Source organism: Aquarana catesbeiana, linkage group LG06 (genome assembly GCF_042186555.1).
Source record: "Aquarana catesbeiana isolate 2022-GZ linkage group LG06, ASM4218655v1, whole genome shotgun sequence".
Lineage (NCBI taxonomy): Eukaryota > Metazoa > Chordata > Amphibia > Anura > Ranidae > Aquarana > Aquarana catesbeiana.
In genome coordinates this window covers 128,649,435-128,668,729 of record NC_133329.1, presented here as the reverse complement: position 1 = coordinate 128,668,729, position 19,295 = coordinate 128,649,435, and the positions used below count along the sequence as shown (strand labels likewise).

The 19,295-nt window shown below is 43.6% G+C and overlaps 1 protein-coding gene across 3 annotated transcripts in view; it reads right to left on the bottom strand.

The window, feature by feature from the left end:
• The window catches only part of LOC141148914 (BTB/POZ domain-containing protein KCTD5), a 109,431-nt gene extending 90,446 nt beyond the window's left edge, over nt 1-18,985 (bottom strand). For all 3 annotated transcript variants that reach the window (XM_073636784.1, XM_073636783.1, XM_073636785.1), the window contains exon 1: nt 18,649-18,985. In XM_073636784.1, coding sequence (XP_073492885.1) covers nt 18,649-18,822 — 174 coding nt within the window. In that variant the 5' untranslated portion in view covers nt 18,823-18,985. The remainder of the gene's footprint in view (nt 1-18,648) is intronic.
• Nucleotides 18,986-19,295: the final 310 nt, after the last annotated feature.

Sequence of the window (19,295 nt, the reverse complement as noted above, 5' to 3'; positions counted from 1 at the left end):
ATCTCCATGTCCGATATAGATTAACAGTTGCAAAAACGATCCATGCAACTGGCGCAACATATGAATAAGCGCCAGCTGGACAAATAACAATCGGCAGCCGATGCTCCCATCGCCTATAAAAAATATTATTAGTGATCCGGGGATAATTGTTCCTTATGAAGTCCCTGTGAATAACTGGTCTCCCAACTTACAGGGGTGCCCCAATCATTCATCAATGCACCAATTATGTCTCGACAGCTGTTACGAGAATATTGGCAGAATATATAAAAAATGAAATGACTAAAAGATGATGATAGTAGTCTCCAAAAAAACAAAAAAAAGGGAAAGAGAAAAGCTCCATTCCCCCTAAAGAGAAAAAAAAGGGAAAAGAAAAAAATATTTATAAAGAGGAAAAAGGGGAAAATGAAAACATTTTTTGAATATTTCTCCATCTCATATCCTTTATTCCCTACTACCATCAATATCTGTATATTTTATTTTAAATAATATTGTCGGAATACAAAACCATATTGATACGGTATATTCCCATCTCCTAGGTATAATAATCAAATGATATCAGTAGGGTCAGCCAGGAACTCAGAATAAGTCGGTACCATGATAGTCTAGCCATTATCATTAACATCTATATCGACATTAAGGCCATATGGGCTGTGGCGGCTGGTGAAGTTTTAGGATGGGGGGGCGCCAGACCCCGCCCTTCCTTTTTGACCCCTCCCACTTGGTGAAAATGGGCGTGGTTTCAGTGAAATAGTGGGCGTGGCTCTAAGGTGGTGTGGTTAGCGTCTGAGATGAACGAGGGATGGAGGGAGAGGGAGAGAGGGACACAGATCCTACACAACAATAGAAATATGTGTATTCAAGAAAGTTTAACAATCAGCAGATAAAGATACTCCAAACACCTGGTGTTAGCACTTCAATCATCCCGGCAACATGGTTGTTATGGTGTCAGGATGATTGAAGCGCATTATTTCTATTATTACATTGTAATATAAAATTAAATCATTCAACTCTCCATAATGCAGAATCAGTGGGAGCCCCAAGTGTGTCACTAGCCATGTCGCCTACAACCAGATGCCATCAAGCGTCCCCAGCAGTCTGTCCTTACATCAGGTGCCCCCAGCGGAGTCCCTCCTTACATGCAGCCTCTGTCCCCCCAAATGCAGCCTCTGTCACATAAAATGCAGCCTCTGTCACATAAAATGCAGCCTCTGTCCCTCCCTCCCCAAATGCAGCATGCCTGTGTACCATTAAATGCAGCCTGTCTCTCCCCCCCCCCCCAAATGCAGCCTGTCTCCGCCATCCCCCCCAAATGCAGCCTCTGCCGTCCCCCCCCCCCCCCAAATGCAGGCTCTGCCCCCCCCAAATGCAGGCTCTGTCACTTCAAACCCCCTCCGCACAGCAGTACTTACCTTGGGTCTCCTGCGGTGTCTCCTTCACACTGGCAGCAGCATTCTTCCCGTTTCCTCTCTCGGGCGCAATGAGAGATAGAAAAAGGAAGTGACATCTGACTCAGGGCAGATGTCAATCACATCTGAAGTGCCGAGAAGCTTCCGCCCGGCACCTGTAGTATCTATTACTATGGCCGGGCGGAAGCTACTCAGCGCTTCAGAAAATGCTGCAAGGCGGGCTAAACGCCCGCAAATGCAGCGCCACGTCTGCAATCTCGTGACTGCATAGACGTGGCACTTCGCATAAGTGCACTGTGTCCGGCATCGCACTGTGTCTGGCGTGCGAACACAGTGCACTTAAGGACCCTTTTTTTTTTTTTTTTTTTTTTTTAAGGGCCAGTAATAAATTTTTTTTTTTTTCTGACTTTTTTTTTGCTGCCTGGAGGGGGACGGGCCGCCACTGCATATGGGGTGTAGCAGCGTACCCTATGGATCCATGCCATTTCAAGTCTGGATAGTTCCCTAACTAGCGGGCTCCAATATATAGGCAGTACAAAGCGGTCTATGCAAGTCCGTTTAGGGAAACATTACCAATATTAAGAATGGCTTCAGATTCCATTCTGTTTCCAAGCATTATGCTATACATCACAATCGCGATCCTGCCATCACACTTTTTTTGAGGATAGATAGATTTAGTGCTCACTGGAGGGGTAGCTCCCTAGTTAGGGAACTATCCAGACTTGAAATGGCATGGATCCATAGGGTACACTGCTACACCCCATTAGGCCTTAATGTCGATATAGATGTTAAATGCGTTTATTAATAATGGCTAGACTATCATGGTACCGACTTATTCTGGAGTTCCTGGCTGACCCTACTGATATCATTTGATTATTATACCTAGGAGATGGGAATATACCATATCAATATGGTTTTGTATTCAGACAATATTATTTAAAATATACAGATATTGATGGTAGTAGGGAATAAAGGATAAGAGATAGAGAAATATTCAAAAAATGTTTTCCCCCTTTTCCCCTATAAATTTTTTCTTCTTTTCCCCTTTTTTTTCTCTTTAGGGGGAATGGAGCTTTTCTCTTTCCCTTTTTTTGTTTTTTTTTTGGAGACTACTATCATCATCTTTTAGTCATTTCATTTTTTATATATTCTGCCAATATTCTCGTAACAGCTGTCGAGACATAATTGGTGCATTGATGAATGATTGGGGCACCCCTGTAAGTTGGGAGACCAGTTATTCACTGGGACTTCATAAGGAACAATTATTCCCGGATCACTAATATTTTTTTATAGGCAATGGGAGCATCAGCTGCCGATTGTTATTTATGTCCAGCTGGCGCTTATTCATATGTTGCACCAGTTGCATGGATCATTTTTGCAACTGTTAATCTATATCGGACATGGAGATCCAATTTATCTATTTTTGGGGACACTTCTAGAATCTATCTTTAATATTGGACCAATCGTGTCATTTTCCTGTCCAGGCAGTATAAGATGAGGATGATCGCGAATCTAACATCTTAGTTTTTTTATTTTTTATTATTTTGTCAGTTTAACATTAGCAGCCAGTTTTGGCACTATCAATTCCTTCGTTACATGATTGAAGGGCGTTTGCCCTTTTCCAAAATGGCTGATTCGATTGAGGGACACCATAAGCTCAGAACTGGGCGTTCCATTTATTGTGCAGTGTATTTATGGCGGTGAGTCAGAACACGCCGCCCGTGCCCCTGGAAGAAGTCATTTGTGACGAAACTGCGTAGGGAGGAGCGGCGTGCTGACGTCACCACATACCGCACTAGTCCCAGAAGCTACGGGCAGCATTCGAGAGCCGGCCAGCTCGTGTTTTTATTCCAATGCTATATACCTTCAGCATAACTAAGTGCATTACTGTTTTTTTTAAATAAATACTTTTAAACATATCACGCTATGGAAGTTTTTATATCCTTCTATGGGGAATGAGTGCATGTCTGCCATACAGAGGAAACCCCGTGCGGAGAGTCTGAGGAGCCATCTATGTTTGAAAGACCCAAGGCTGGGGTTAAGAGCCACAGGCACGCATGATCTCCTTAAATAAGATCTAATGAGCTGGTAAGCGGCAGTATTTTTGTGGGTGGAGGTACCTCTCTGTTGCACCCCATCACATCTTCCATGGTGTTGCAGTTTGCACGTTATCACTATCTTGAGGACTGCAAAATCATCATTTGGAAGATCATTCTACTAGTGGGCTTCTTTCTAATAGCCCATCGGAGTGGTCTTGACTCTGTTAATTTATTTTGCTTTACATTTTATTTTTCATTACTCTTTGCACATATTACTGGTGATTGCATTTAAATGTTCATGTGATAGTATATTGTATGGAGTTTTCAATTTCTTGATCACCAATATTACACAGCGCAGCTTTTTTTCTTATGATATATGTAGTGTGTGTGTCTCACATTTTAGTTGCAGCTTTTTTCACTGTATATATGGTTTATTCCTTGATATATGACTCATTGGGATAGCGCAGTAAAATATTCTTTCCACTTTGAAAACATGTGGTATGGATGTTTCAAAGATGCACAATGAGGAGGCACTTGAAGAAAGATAGGCTGCATGGTCGAGTCGCCAGAAGAAAGCCATTACTACGCAAATGCCACAAAGTATCCCACTTACAATACTCCAAACAGCACAGAGACAAGCCCCAAACCTTCCGGCACAAAGTCATTTGGAGTGATGAGACCAAAATTGAGCTTTTTGGCCACAACCATAAAGGCTACTTTTGGAGAGGAGTCAACAAGGCCTATGATGAAAGGTACACCATTCCTACTGTGAAACAGGGAGGTGGATCGCTGATGTTTTGGGGATGTGTGAGCTACAAAGGCACAGGAAATATGGTCAAAATTGATAGCAAGATGAATGCAGTAGGTTTTCAAAAAATATTGGAGGAACATTTGCATTCATCAGCCAGGAAGCTGCGCATGGAACATTCCAACATGACAATGATCCAAAACACAAGGCCAAGTCGACCTGTCATTGGCTTCAGCAGAATAAAGTGAAGGTTCTGGAGTGGCCATCTCAGTCTCCTGACCTCAAAATCATTGAGCCACTCTGGGGAGATCTCAAACGTGCAGTTCATTTGGCTAGTTTCTGTTGTCATTTAAAAAGGAGTAAACACAGCTGATTGATAATAAATGGCTTCAGCCAAACACCAACCACGAGTGAAAGGAAAGTTTTTTTGTGTTATCATTCATATTCTCTGAAAATAGCCAAGAAATCATAAATTTTGCCAAGGTATGCAAACTCATGAGCACAAATGTATACAGGGACACTAAACGATATCCTTATTCTCTAAAAAAAAATCCACACACATTCACATAGTATACACTTACATACAGTGCATCCGAAAAGTATTCACAGTGCTTTACTTTTTTCACATTTTGTTTGTAACAGCAAATCCAGGAGCGTCCTCAGCACTTTATTTTTTTTCTTTTTGCCTGAGACAGTGTTGTGAGGACACGCCTAGGATTTGCTGCCATAGACCGGAAGGGACGTACAGTGTCACTTCCGGTTTCCAGCCAGTACACTGGAGCGCCCAATGCTGGTACTTGTATCCCCAGTGTGGTTACCCTTTGGACCCTGTGTCACCTGGCGCTGTTCCCCTCCCCCCTCAGTATTTGGCTACCGAGCCCCCTGGTCACTGCTCTCTCATTGCCCGTGGGGAACACAGGGGGGAGAACACGACAGCACACCCAAAACCGGAAGTAGGGCCTCACTTCCAGTTTTCAGGATCCCGGGGGCTTGCGGTCCATGGCCAGCTGACAGCTCGTCGGCTCTTACACTGACAACAGGGGGATGAAGGGTCCAACCGTCTGGAGCAGGTAACATCTCCCCGCTGATTGTCACAGCTTCTGTCCACTCACACATTTAATATATTACGTTTTTTGCTTTGTTCTTCCCAGCTCCGCCATTCCTGCTGGCTGGGGGCGGATTTTGTTGCGTTTTGCTGCATTTAAACACGAGCCATTTGGTTGTGCTGGGTAGCACAGATCTGAAGAAGCACTCCCAAAACGTGTAAGCGTGCATATGTGGGCCCGCAGAAACACTTGGGAGTGTGTACCTCATGTCATCCTATGTACTTGCTGTATACTTGTGCACCTTTGTGAGTGCGCATTTTACTGGTTGCTTTTCATATCAATAAATCCTGTTTTTACCCGGATAATGCACTAGGGGTTTGCGCCTTCCCCTTCTTTGTTTTTGTGGTTCTACATGGGATATCCCCATTGGAGGAGGGCTGCATCTACCGGCATTGAACTGTGCATGTGAGGATATATTGGTCGGCTTTCTGTCTGGCAAAGACCACTGAGTGCTGGGAGTGTTTGGCTGTCTTTTCCCGAGTGGCTTCTGTCTGGCCACTCTATCATACAGGCCTGATTGGTGAAGTGCTGCAGAGATGGTTTTTCTTCTGGAAGGTTCTCCTCTCTTCAAAGAGAAACACTGAAGCTCTGTCAGAGTGACCATTGGGTTCTTTTTCACCTCCCTGACGAAGGCCCTTATCCCCCTCAGTTTGGCCGGGCAGCCCGCTCTATGAAGAGTCCTGGTAGTTCCAAGCTTTTTCCATTTACAGATGGAGGCCACTGTGCTCATTGGGACCTTCAATGCTGCAGAAATTTTTCTGTAACCCAGATCTGTGTCTTAATACAATCCTGTCTCAGACTTCTACAGACAAATTTCTTTGGACTTCATGGCTTGGTTTGTGTTTTAACAGATACTGTTTAGTGTGGGTGCTTATACAGACAGGTGTGTTTGTGCCTTTCCAAATCATATCCAATCAACTAAATTTACCACAGATGGAGTCCAGTCAAGTTGTAGAAACTTCAAGGATGATCAGTGGAAATGAGATACACCTGAGCTCTATTTTGAGTCTCATGGTAAAGGCTGTGAACACTTATCTACATGTGATTTTTTTTTTTTTTTTTTTTAATAAATTTGCAAAGATTTGAAACAAACTTCTTTCACGTTGTCATTATGGGGTATCGTTTGTAGAATTTTGAGGGAAATAATTTAATCCATTTTGGAATAAGGATGTAACAAAATGTGGAAAAAGTGAAGTTCTGAATACTTTCTCTATTTTGTAGAAACTCCTGCTATTAACCTGACTTTTAATTAATCAATTGGTGTTAGAAATAGCTCATATGAAAAGCTAAAGCCCTCCCAAATTATGTTTAATGCACTGAAATAAATTAGTTTCCCTGAAAAAAGATTTGTCATTTAATCAAGACAGACAGGTAAAATTTTGGCAAGACAAAAAGTTTTGTTGCCTATACAGAAATTGAACAACTTTACTGAAAATCCAAAAATATGTCAGCAAATTAAGTAGTGGTGCTGTGAGATCCAAATTTAATATCTTGTATGACTTCCATGAGCTTGAAGGACAGCATCCATGCGGTTTGGCAAGGATTCGTACAATTTATTGATGAAGTCATCAGGAATAGCAAAGAAAACAGTTTTGCATGCCTCCCAGAGTTCATCAATATTCTTTGGTTTCGTCTTCCATGCTTCATCTTTCATCCTACACCACATATGCTCAATGATGTTCATGTCTGGTGACTGGGCTGGCCAATCCTGGAGCATCTTGATCTTCTTTGCCTTAAAGTGGATGTAAACCCAATGTCATCCTTTCTAAACTACTTCCATAGGGGTTATCTATAAGGATATACATGCCTCCTGCATGTATCTTTACCTGTCAAATGTCTCCCCTCTGTTATGAGAGCTGAAAAACTGCATATTCTGTGGGTGGGTCTGTTGTCTGGGGCTCGGTGGGTGGAGTCGCGATGTCAGTAGACTCCCCGCCCACCTCTACACTCCCCTTGCATTTTCTCCTGTGTATTTCTAACTGAACTACTTCTGCTATGATCTCTAACATCCAGTGAAAAGACAGGAAAGTAACCACATGACTTCAGCATGCCAAATCATGCTGAGGTGTGGAACAGCCAATCCTTGCAGAGCTGCTGAAGAAAGGAGTGGGGGAGGGAATTAAAAAATCATGCCTGTGTCTTAGGCTGTCACTCACAGCAAGGGGGAGTATTTGACAAAGTTTGTGTCAGTTTGTCAACATTTCTCTCACTGAACAATAAAAGAGGATTGCTCAGAGATGGATTAACTGTGTGGCAAGACTGGGCTCAAATGATAGGAAATCTTATACTCTACAGTATGATATCAAAAAAAAAAAAAAAAATAAAAATTTTGGGTTTACATCCACTTTAAGGAACTTTGTTGTGGAGATGGAAGTATGTGATGGAGCACCATCCTGCTGCAAAATTTGGCCTTTTTTATGGTTGGGAATAAGAGGTAGCTAAGATTTCTTGGTATTTTAGACTATTAATGTTGCCTTCCACCCTGCAGATCCCTGGCACACCCCCATACTGGATGTAACCCCAGACCATGATTTTGCCTCCACCAAACTTCACTGTTTTCTGGGCAAATCTCGGCTCCATGCGAGTTCCAGTAGGTCTCCTGCAATATTTGCGGCGACTGTGGTATAATTCAACAGAAGATTCATCTGAAAAATCCACCTTCTGCCACTTTTCCATCCTTTTAGCAGGCTGTGGCCCTTGGCAAATGCCACACGGTTTTTCAATTGTCTTTTGTTTAGTGCTGGCTTATGGGCACTGATTCGACCATGGAGGCCATTTCAAGACAGAATACGACAAACTGTTCTGGTTGACACAGGGACTTCAGGTGACCAGGTCTCGTAGAGCTCTGCTGCAGCGGAAAATGGGCTGGCCTTGGATTTTTGAGCCAAAAACGGTCCTCTCGAGCAGTTGTCTTGCGGGGTCGGCCTGACCTGGCCTTGTCCAAAACGTCTCCAGTCTCTTCAAATCTTTTTATCCTCTGAACTTGACGCTGAGGCACATTGAAGGTGTCTGCCACATCAGCAGTGGATCTGGTCTTCAGCCTCTTGATAATCAACACTTTAGTCTCCGGGTGAATCTTAGGCATGTTTGCAGAGGTCTAGTTGCAGTTGAGAAGGTCTAGTGTACTGGTGTTCTTTTTATACACACCTGAGACCTAATTGATCCATTATTAGTCACAGGTGAAGCTCATATAACAAGGCGACAACACTTATGTCTTGGCAAAAATTGACTCAATGGGCTTTACCAAGCTGTGAATATTAGAATACTTTTTGTCAGTTTCTTTTGCACTGAAACATTATTACAAAAGCTGTTGGGATTAAAATGACCCATTTCTTGTAACAAAATCTTAATTAGAAATATATTTTAGCGACACTTCAGGTCAATTTGTACACAAGCGACAAGACTTTTGTCAGGGACTGTACATACACACTCAATGGCCCTGTAATCTTATTTATTAAATCATTTCTCATTTTTTTTGCTGCCCCTTGTAAATGTCCTTTGTGAGCTCCTGAGCCTCTTTTTCCCTTGCTTTAATTTGTTTGAAATAAGTAGTGCACAATATTTGTGGGCATGTTCAGTGCTCTATGCACACTACAAATCCCATAGTCCAAGAGAGGGTGGCTACATTCTTCCACACAGTGGGACCATTGAGAACGAACGTAGCCACCCTGAAAGCAACAGAATGTATTTTAAATACATACTCCAGTAGAATTTCTGTGCCAGGCTACCAGAGTTTAGTAGGGTTGCAACTAACGATTATTTTCATAATCGATTAGTTGGCCGATTATTGTTTAGATTAATCACCTTTAAAAAAAAAAAAAAAGTGTGGTGTATAATTTAGTTAATATATAAAGTTTTAAAAAAAGGCAAAAATATGCTTTAATATCTCTATGCAGTGGTAAATATAAATAACCAACTATATGGTTAGGGAGTAAAATCTTTAATCCACTCTGAGAATAACAGACAGAAGAGATATACTGTATATACTATTAGAGGTTGAATCTAGTAAATATCATCAGACTAAGATCAATTTTTCTATTTAAAAGAAAAAAAAGTTAGACTGTTTTGCAGATTTTCAAACAGAACTGTAATATATTATATGCTAGCCATACAAAAAACAAATGTCTTCATGCAAAAAAAACAATTTGTTTTAAGAACGTTCGTTCGATTTTCTAATCGTTAGTGGGGTCAAATCGACGTTTGTTTTCAACCACAGTGACGGGAAAATTTAGAAATAATAGATAACTTCTTGGTCAAAGGAATTTTCAGACCTTGTATGTGGTTTTCATTCAGAAATTACATTTGTTTTAAAACAGAATGTTAAAAGCAAGTGAAAAATTTCAAACATTCTTTCATTCAGCGAATGTACAAAGATTTTTCAAATTAATATTCCTGTCTGAAAATTGATCCATGTGGCCAGCATAAGGCTCGGTACACACCTATGCAGTTTGCCTTTGATCTGTTTCTGCAGTGCTTTTTGCTTTTTTGCGCACACGATTTTGCTGCGGTTTGCGCTTTTGCAATTTTTTTATGCTTTTTTTGGCCAATTTGTTGTTGGGCAGATAAAAAAAAAAAAAAAAAAAAAAAACACAAATTTCTGCAAAAACACATTACATGCTTTTCTGCAGATTCTCTATTGAAGTATATTGAACAAAAAAAAAAAAGCACCGTTTTGCCTTGACCCCTTCCAAATACGCAGCAGCTGAAAAAAGCATAGATGTGAATGTTAAATGAATTGTAGTGAGTTTCTGCAAAAAGCACCAAAAAACACATAGATGTGAACCAAGACATTTAGTAACATAATGGGGTTAAATAAAAAAAATGGCCAAAACAACTAATCGATTATGAAATTAATCGGTTACCATTTTCATACTCGATTAATCGGCCAGTAACATAATGGGGTTTAAAAAAAATAAAAATTAGCCCTTTATAGTACAAAAAGAGCAAATAAATTGCTACTGTAAGGGGTTCATTTCTTTTTCCTGTGCAACAGTGAAAGTAAAATGTACAGTAGCGATTATTTGCTCTTTTTGTACTCCTAAAGGGCTAATTTAATTTTTTTTAACCCCATTATGTTACTGGCCAATTAATCGATTATGAAAATGGTAACCGATTAATTTCATAATCGATTAGTTGTTTCGGCCATTTTTTTTTTTAACCCCATTATGTTACTAAATGTCTTGGTTCACATCTATGTGTTTTTTGGTGCACATAGAATTAGATTGCCCTCCAAGAGAAATACCTTTTGCAGAACTCTCGGAATAAGTTCCGGGGGGAAAAGCAAAAGGCCAACCGAAACTTCCAAACCTGGGCCAATGCATCTATCCCCTCCGCGCCCATTTCCCAAGCAAGGGAAAAGAACCTCTTTACCCTTCTGTTCTCCCTGCGGGCAAAGAGATCTACTTCTGGAACGCCGAGTTGCTGACATACCAAGGAGAAAGCTCTGGATTCAACATCAATTCTCCCTGCAGAATTAGCTGGCGACTGAGATAATCGGCCTCTATATTCAGAGTTTCCTTTATGTGAACTGCAGAAATAGAGAGAACCCTGTGCTCCGCCCAACCCAGGATCTCTAGTGACAGGGGCCAGGAGGGACGTGGATCTGGTGCCCCCTTGATGATTCAGAAAAGCCACTGCTGTGGCATTGTCTGAAAGGATCTGAACTTCCTGGTTCTTGATTCTTCCCTCGAACGCTTTTAACGCTTCTCCGACGGCCAAAAGCTCTCGAAAGTTGGAGGAGGACTCTCTGTCCTGAGTCCCAGTAACCCTGAGCTTTTAGATCCTCTAGGTGTGCCCCCCACCCCCAGGAACTTGCGTCTGTCATTATTCTGAGAGGCTGAAGCTGACTCCAAAGGAGACCTCCCCTGAAGCCTCTGAGGAAGAAGCCACCAGTGAAGAGAGTCTTTCACTTCGACCGGAATGACGACTTTTAGGTCTAGAGAACTCCTTTTCTTGTCCCAAGAGGATAGGAGGAATTGCTGTCCTGGAATGAAGTTGTGCCCAAGGAACTGCAGGGATAGATGCAGTCATTAGGCCAAAAACTCTCATAATACCCCTGTATGAGGCTGTCCTTGCTTCTAGCAGAGAAGTGGCGGCTGAAATTAGGGCCTCTACCTTGCTCTGAGGAAAAATTAACCTTTGTTCCGATGAATCCACCAGGAATCCTAGGTACATCTTCGTTTGGGCCGGAACCAGCAAGGATTTTTCCTTGCTGATGATCCATCCCAAAGATTCTAAGGTCTCCATCACCTTGGCTAGATTCAGAAGCAGCTGGTCCCAATTCTGATTGTAAATCAGAATGTCGTCTAAATAAGGGATCAATGTTATTTCCTGGAAATGTATGAAGGCCACTACTTCTGCCAGCACTTTCGTGAAGACCATTGGACTGGATGCCAGTCCAAAGGGGAGGGCCGCAAACTGCCAATGCTGAATTCCCTGTGGGGAGGCAATTGCGAATCTCAGGAAAATCTGATGACCTTGAAATATAGGGACATGGAGGTAAGCGTCCTTTAAATCTAAGGTTACCATGAACACATCCTTGAGGAGGTGTCTTCTGAGGAAATACACACTCTCCATGCGGAACTTTTTGTACTGCAAGAAAACATTGAGGTTCCTTAAATTTATTATCAGACGATATTTCCCTGAGGGCTTGGGCACCACAAAAATGTGGGAGTAAATCCCCCGACCCTGTTGGTCCTCTGGGACCGGCACTATGACCTCCTGACTGCCCAGCTCTTCTATGTTCCGTAGGATTCCTACTGCCTTGCAGGGATCCTTGGGAAGGTGGGTCAAAAGAAACTTGGGGGGAGGCGGGGAGAGAAACTAACTTGTAACCCTCTCTTACTATCTGGAGAAAGTGGGAAAGTCTTCCCCCTACTGGCAAGTCATTTGGAGGACTTGTCGCCCGCCTTCTGGCTGGAAAAGAGAATGCCTGACTTCTGCTTGTCCTTTCCAGCTCCCCAACGCCTATTAGGGGAAACCTTTTTGTGACAGACCTAGCCAGAACAGAGGCTGTTGGAGAGGACTGTATGCAAGCCTGTTGCCTTTTGATTATGGGCCCTGGATTTTCAATGGAACAATACTCTTTGTGAGGTGAATGAGAAATCCAGTCTGAACTGTATTAATCGGACTCAGTCGTGTATATATGTATATATTGTATGGGGACTCCTTACTGTAGATTTGTGTCCCTGAAGAGGGAGGGGGGGGTTCCTCCAGCAGCCCCCTGCTAATAAGACTGATTCATTCTGTTGGGACACATCCTGTGAGGAGATGCTGGTGTTATCAACATGTGTTTATGTTAATTGAGAGAGCTGATTACATTAGCCACCAGCACTGGCTAGGAGACGAATGGTCTAGGCTGAGGAGGGGGGAGATTGTTGTTTGTATTGTTAATTGTAATTAGCTCCAGCTATTGTGTTTATATTAATGTTTGAAGCTCGGTGCCCACAAGACTGTCATCTGGTCTGGGTACATTTTGTAGTAAATTAGCTCATGTTAATTAGGTTAGCTTTGAGTCATCCCTGCTGTATAAAGGTCTGTGAGATCTCAAATAAAAAGGTAGTTCTGATGTACTCCAAGACTGGTGTTGTCTAGTTCTTGGGGTTCCTATAGCCAGATCCATTGGACTCATGTTCCAGAACTTAGGAAGCGGTATATGACGGAAACACTCAAGCGGAGTGTGGGGCGTTCCGTGACACTTTTTCTCCAAGAAGCAGTTTTTTGCTTGGGGGCCACGAATAAACCTCTTCCTGTCTCTTCTTGGTTTAACGGGGAATTTCTTCCCCTTTTCGGTAGATCTAGCCAAGGCTTGATCTAACCCAGTACCAAAAAGGAGTGAACCCTCAAAGGGGAGGCCACAAAGCCAGGTCTTCAATGAACTATCCCCATCCCAGGTCTTAACCCAGAGGGCTCGCCGGGCTGAGTTCAATAAAGCACCAGACTTAGCGGTGGCACGCACTGTCTCAACCGCAGCATCCGCTAGGTATGCAACTGCACTACCTATGACCTCCAATGAATCTAAGACCTCCTTAGATTTTGAGGTTCGGGACACATGGTCCATCAGTTTACATACCCACATGAACGCATTTCTTGCGATGCAAGCTGAGGCCAATACGGGGCTCATAGCCGCAGCGTTAGCCTCCCAGGCCCTGCGTAAATTGGTTTCTGCCTTCCAATCCATCTGGTCCTTTATATTGCCCGTATCTTCAAAGGAGAGATCAGATTGTTTAGACACCTGAGCTAAGGAGGCGTCTAATCTAGGGGTCTTAAAAAACTTTTCCTCATTTTCTTCCGTGAAGGGGCATCTACGCTTCCACGTTTTGTATTTCAGGAGCCTCTTCGAGTTCCTTCCACTCCCTCAAGATAACATCTTTAAGGGCAGAATGTACCGGAAGAACCCGAGCTTGTGGCTTAATTATGCCTCTATACATTTTATCCTGGGCAGAGACCTGCTCAGTGGGCTCCTGAATCTCCTCGGAAGCATAAATGGCTCTCAGGAGGCCCTCCATGTCGTCGGCTGAAAAAATATGCCTACTAGACCTGAAGTCCTCCTCCTCCTCCTGGCTGTCCGCTACCCCTTCATCCGAAGATCTCTGCTCAAGAGATTCGGATTCTAGTTCCTCCTCCGAATCCTGAGAAAGGGAGTACTTAGGGTTATCCCGATCCTCTCTCCTGACACGTTTAGATCCTCTAGAGGAAGCGGAGCCCTCCTGGGAGGAGGCGTCCTTACTGACATGGGCCTCTGGACTCCCTAGACTTAAAGGAGGATTGAAAAGCCTTTGGAGTGGACAGCATCTCAGTTTGAACTGTGAGGAAATCCTTCATGATCTGAGATGTCTCCTTCCCTGTTAGTTTCTGTATACATTTAAAACAGAAAGGCTTAGGATGATTTGGGGGTAACCTATCATTACAGTTCCCGCATCTTTTAGAACGGGTAGATTTAACAGGACAGCTGGCAACCTCACAGGCAGTGGCATCGTCCCCTGAAACAAAATACACAGGCATAAATATAGCACTGTAGTACCCAGAGGAGAAGAATTGGGGTACCCTCCCCCATCTAAACCTCTAGCGGCACGTCAGACTCACCCCCTGTGGTCTCCTCTATAGCCGTGGACGCTGCAAGTCTCTCCTCATGTTCCATGCTGCACAATTAGCCTGGTCCGTAGGAGAAATGGGCGCCTGCTCCAGCTGGATTTATATCTCCTTGCTATGATGAGAGCAGCTGTGCCTTTACCCCTCCACCGCGCTGACGCCACCGCCATTTTGCCGTAGACCAGAAATGACGCGGGCCGCGCTGATCTCACTTCCTGTAATACACCACTCCTCCCCTATCTTCCACAAAATGGCGAACGCCCACAGGACGCTGAGCAGTGCAGGCACTCTCCCTCAGCTTACATGCTGCCAGCTAAGGGGAGAGAAAACTGCACGAGCTCAGGGGAACTGACGCCGTGGGACATCAAGTCAGCTCACCTCTCCCATCCCCCTGCTGATCAGCACTAGGGGATCCAACAAGACAAACTCACCAGCCCTGAAGGAAGGAGAAACCAGGCTCCTTTTCTGCAAGGCCACCGCACAAGTAAGGAGAGGAGTCAGGAAGGTAGGCCCCTGAAGTTCTGGGTACACCACTGTACCCAGGGGCCTTCAGCTCCCAGGGCGGTTCTTTAGTTTGCGTTATTTCTGGAAAGAAAATGATAAAAAGTTTGTTTGGGTACAGCGTAGCATGACCACGTAATTGTCATTTAAACAGCGACAGCACTGAAAGCTGAAAATTGGCTTGGGTAGGAAGGGGGGAATGTGCCCAGCATTGAAGTGGTTAAAGACCAAACCTTTTCTGACATTTGTTGCTTACAAGTAAAAATCATTTTCTGCTAGAAATTTACTTGGAACACCCAAACATGATATTTTTTTAGCAGAGACCCTAGAGAATAAAATGGAGGTTGTTGCAATATTTTATGTCACACCGTATTTGCGCAGCAGTCTTTCAAACGCAATTTAAAAAAAAAAAAAAAAAAAAAAAAAAACACACTTTAAAAAAATAATAAAAAACTAAACAGTAAAAATAGCCCAATTTTTTTTTTGTATAATGTGAAAGATGTTACACCGTGAGAATCGTGATCTTTATTCTAAAAGAAAATCGTGCAGCTCTAGTGTGTGTGTATGTTTATATGTGTGTCTATATGTATTTATATGAGTGTGTGTGTGTGTGTACATGTGTGTTTACATGCGTATGTATACACATTACTTTTAATCCTGGCCCCCTTTTTCTGTTTGATCAGAACTGATTTTTTTTTTTTTTTTAGGGTGGGTTCAAAATACCAACAAGAAAATAATATTCCTCTGAAAAGCGATGCAGGCTCAGACCACTTTTCAGAGGGATCTGACAGGCAGTGAAGAGGCAATATGTTGTGCCATGACTGGTAAAATGTTGAGGAACAATGATACAGAGAAACTGATCTTTTCATTTTCCTCCTGCAGCTGCTGAAAGCTTGCGTGAGGGAGAGAAGTGGGGGGTAATAGAAAGATCAGTTCCTCTATATGCAGCTGGCCCCGCCGCTCCTTCTATGCAGCTTATTTCTGCTGACCCCCTATGTGCTCTCCAGCCCCCCCCCCTGTACTTTTTCCTGGCCCCTCCCCTTGTCCTTGGTGTTCTTCCACCGGGTTCAGAGAGAAGGGCCCCAGCCAGGGGTCAGGGGTTCATGGTTTCTTGCACCAGGGCCCTGAAGGTTCCAGTTACGCCACTAATTTACGCGTACACATTTAGATGAGTTTAGGCATGTTTGCATATAAAATCTGCAGAATTTTTATGGCCCTGGATGCAGAGGTGGCCTACTTTTTTTGCGTAGCTAAAACGCAGTACACATTTTCGCAGCTAGGCATAGCTGTGTATATGGGCTCATTGCTTACTATAGTGCTGCTTTTAGAAGCACCCAAAACTATACGCAGTGCGCATCTAAATGTGAATGAGACCTAAGCAGTCCCATTACCTGCTCCTGGGTGGCCTGGGCTGTTTTTGGAAGAACACTGGGGTGCAATGGACAGAAACCTTATGGGGAGTAACAGTCTCCCAACAACTTAACACACATTAAAATATTGATCAAGATAAATAATGCATGTGGACTTTTTCTCAAGCAGAGCCATTAGACAGAGTGCAAGCAATAAGCATTTTCATAATGTATCCTGTTCTCAAACTAGCCATTATGGGACAGCTGTGGTAATTACAAAGGCAGTGCAACTGAGCAAATCACCTGTGCAGAATAATGGAAAGCCTGAAAACATGACCTGTTGGGGCACCTTGAGTACTGGAGTTAAGAAACACTGGTCTAGAGGAGTCCATGCTGTTATGGGTCAGGGCTGTTTTGGTGGCAAACAGGGGACCTACTCAGTATTAGGTGGGTGGTCATAAAAGTTATGTCTGATCGCTGTATATTGGAAGAGATACGTTTTGCTCCTGGCCCACCAGGTGACTTATAAGGCAGCTGAGAGCACATTGAGGTTAAGCCGGTATAATGCAGTATTAAACAGCTCTAGGCAATTGGAATAATTGTCCAAAGCAAATAAAGGTATACAGGTCCCACAAACCCTCAGGAAAGCCTGATTAGTCATGTGAGGTGCGGGGCTAAACCTACTGACACATCACAAAAAGTGAAATACAAGTTACACGCAGAGCCCATTAGAGTGAGAATAGGAAATCTGAAAGGAGCGCCACGTTAATTTTTAACAGATGCTCAAAAGTAGGGATTGACCGATATTGTTTTTTCGCTGCAGATTATATACCGATATTTCGGCCACCTCTCAGGACAACAGCCGATATTCTGTACATTTCCATTTTTTATTTTTGCACTGTCCTTTTACATTTTATTTTTTCACTGTTGCTGTCACAAGGGATGCAAACATCCCTTGTGAAAGTAATAGGCAGTGGCAGGTACTCTTTATGGAAGGATCGGGGGTCTATAAGACCCCAAACCCCTCCTATGCACTTGAAAGTATTCAAAATGTCAAGCTCGGCGTTTAAAGAGGAAGTAATCCCCGCAAATTTTTTTTTTTTTTCTAATATTTCAATTTTTTTTTACCTTGCCAAGCAAGCGATCTGTAAATTAGTCCTAAACGAGCATTAGAAGTACCGTTTTTATGATTTTTATTTTCCTGTATCTTTTAGGTATCGTCCGCGCCATTCTTTGTCCTGTTTGCTGAAGCCGATGCGGACGTCATTTCCGCCCTTAGTTCTTATCCCTGTCAAAATCTCACGCATGCGCTGTAGCGTTGTAACCAAGCCTCGATCTCAATTGCCATTACTACGGCAACAGAGCATTCTCAATGAGAACAGTAAATGACTATCAAGGCTATCATCGCGAGGCTTCCTCTGTCCCGTTCTGATTGTCAGATAATGACACAGCAGGCAGAGGACGCTGAAACGGCACACATTGTGTGCCATTAATGAGGCTACCTAGTGCGCAAGCGCGGGCAACGTCACAGGACAAATAAAGACGATTTGCATCGCAAAGACAAATGTGAGTGCACTTTCACAGGCAGCGATCAGCTGCCTGTGCCATGTAGATTCCATTGATGTAAAGTTGTATAGGAAGGTTTACAACCACTTTAATACTTTCTACTTTTTAAAACTGGTGCCAGTAATCCAGGAAGTGATGTCATGACAGAGCTTCCCGGTTCCTAGATCCGAGACCCAAAGGAAGCATCGGCTTTGTTTGGGTCTTTGGCCAACTGGCGGACATGCCGGCTGGTTGCTCGGGAGAGCTTGGGTGGGCGGCAGCGGCGGCGGCGGCGGGGGGGGGGGCTGCTGAGCCGCATCAGTTGTTATTAAAATAAAGCTGACCGTCCGCTCTAAACAACAGGACCGTTGTGATGCCTGCAGCACCCCGGTAAAACTCCTTGAAGAAATATCGGGAACGCTTGTGACGGACACCAAAGTGACTATCGGCCACACCGATAAAATTGATCGATCCTTACTCAAAAGGGATCTGAATATCCATGACAGCTGGTATTAGAACAGGAGAAGGGTGCCTATTGTCCTGCATACTGTCCCACTTTACATCATCACCAGACCCTGCTACCCTATTACAGCATCATGGAATCAAATTAAACACCAATTCACAGAGCCAATGGGTATTTTCCTTCTATATTGAGTCATCTAATTTTTTTAAAAGTTGGTTACAGTAAAAAAAAAAAAAAAAAAATAGAATAAAAAAAAATAAATAAAACAAACACACACACAAGAGTAAGAGTCCAAATCTGCTTTTCTGCTAGGACAATAGTAGCCCAGCCTGGCCTCTGACAGGCAGCTCTTCCCAGTCTCATCACAGCCCAGTATCCCCGAGCCCCCCTTACCTCCTTACCTTATCAGAGTCCAGGTCCGGGTCCGCCTGGCACAGCCGGTACAGGAAGGATTTGGAGTCCCTGCACAGGGTCTGTCGGGTTGCCAAAAAGCACGTCCCCCCCACATTGAGCCGGACCCACTTAGACACCCCACCTCTCTCCCCCTGAGCCGGTTCACAGCCTTCCTCCGACATGTCCCTCAATCCCCCCCAGCCGCTGACAGCTTCGGATTCGGAAGTGTCCGAGCTTTAATAACCTCCCCCTGCTACAGACTAGGGGTCTTCCTGGCCACTCGCCGGAAGTTCCCGATCCGGAGGACTGTGCTTAGTGGTGCACCCAGCAGGAAGTAAACAAAGGAAGGCGCTTGATAGTGATTCCTAGTGTAGGTGGATATGAGGGAACCTGTGATTGGTTCTTCCACAGAAAGCTCACAACTGAGCTACAGAGCTAAAAAAAATAAATCTGATTTATATTACCACCTAGCCAGTGTCTGCTTCCTCATTCACACAACCGTAAAAATGTTACTGATGTTATTACATTAGATTGATTTCTAGCTAGGAGAAAAGTTCTCGCGTAATGGATACTTGTGTATAAGGATGAGCTCCAGCGTGTTTGCACTCTCCACGTGCCGAGCCCGCCAGGCAGTGAGACATTTTCCCGATGTGCG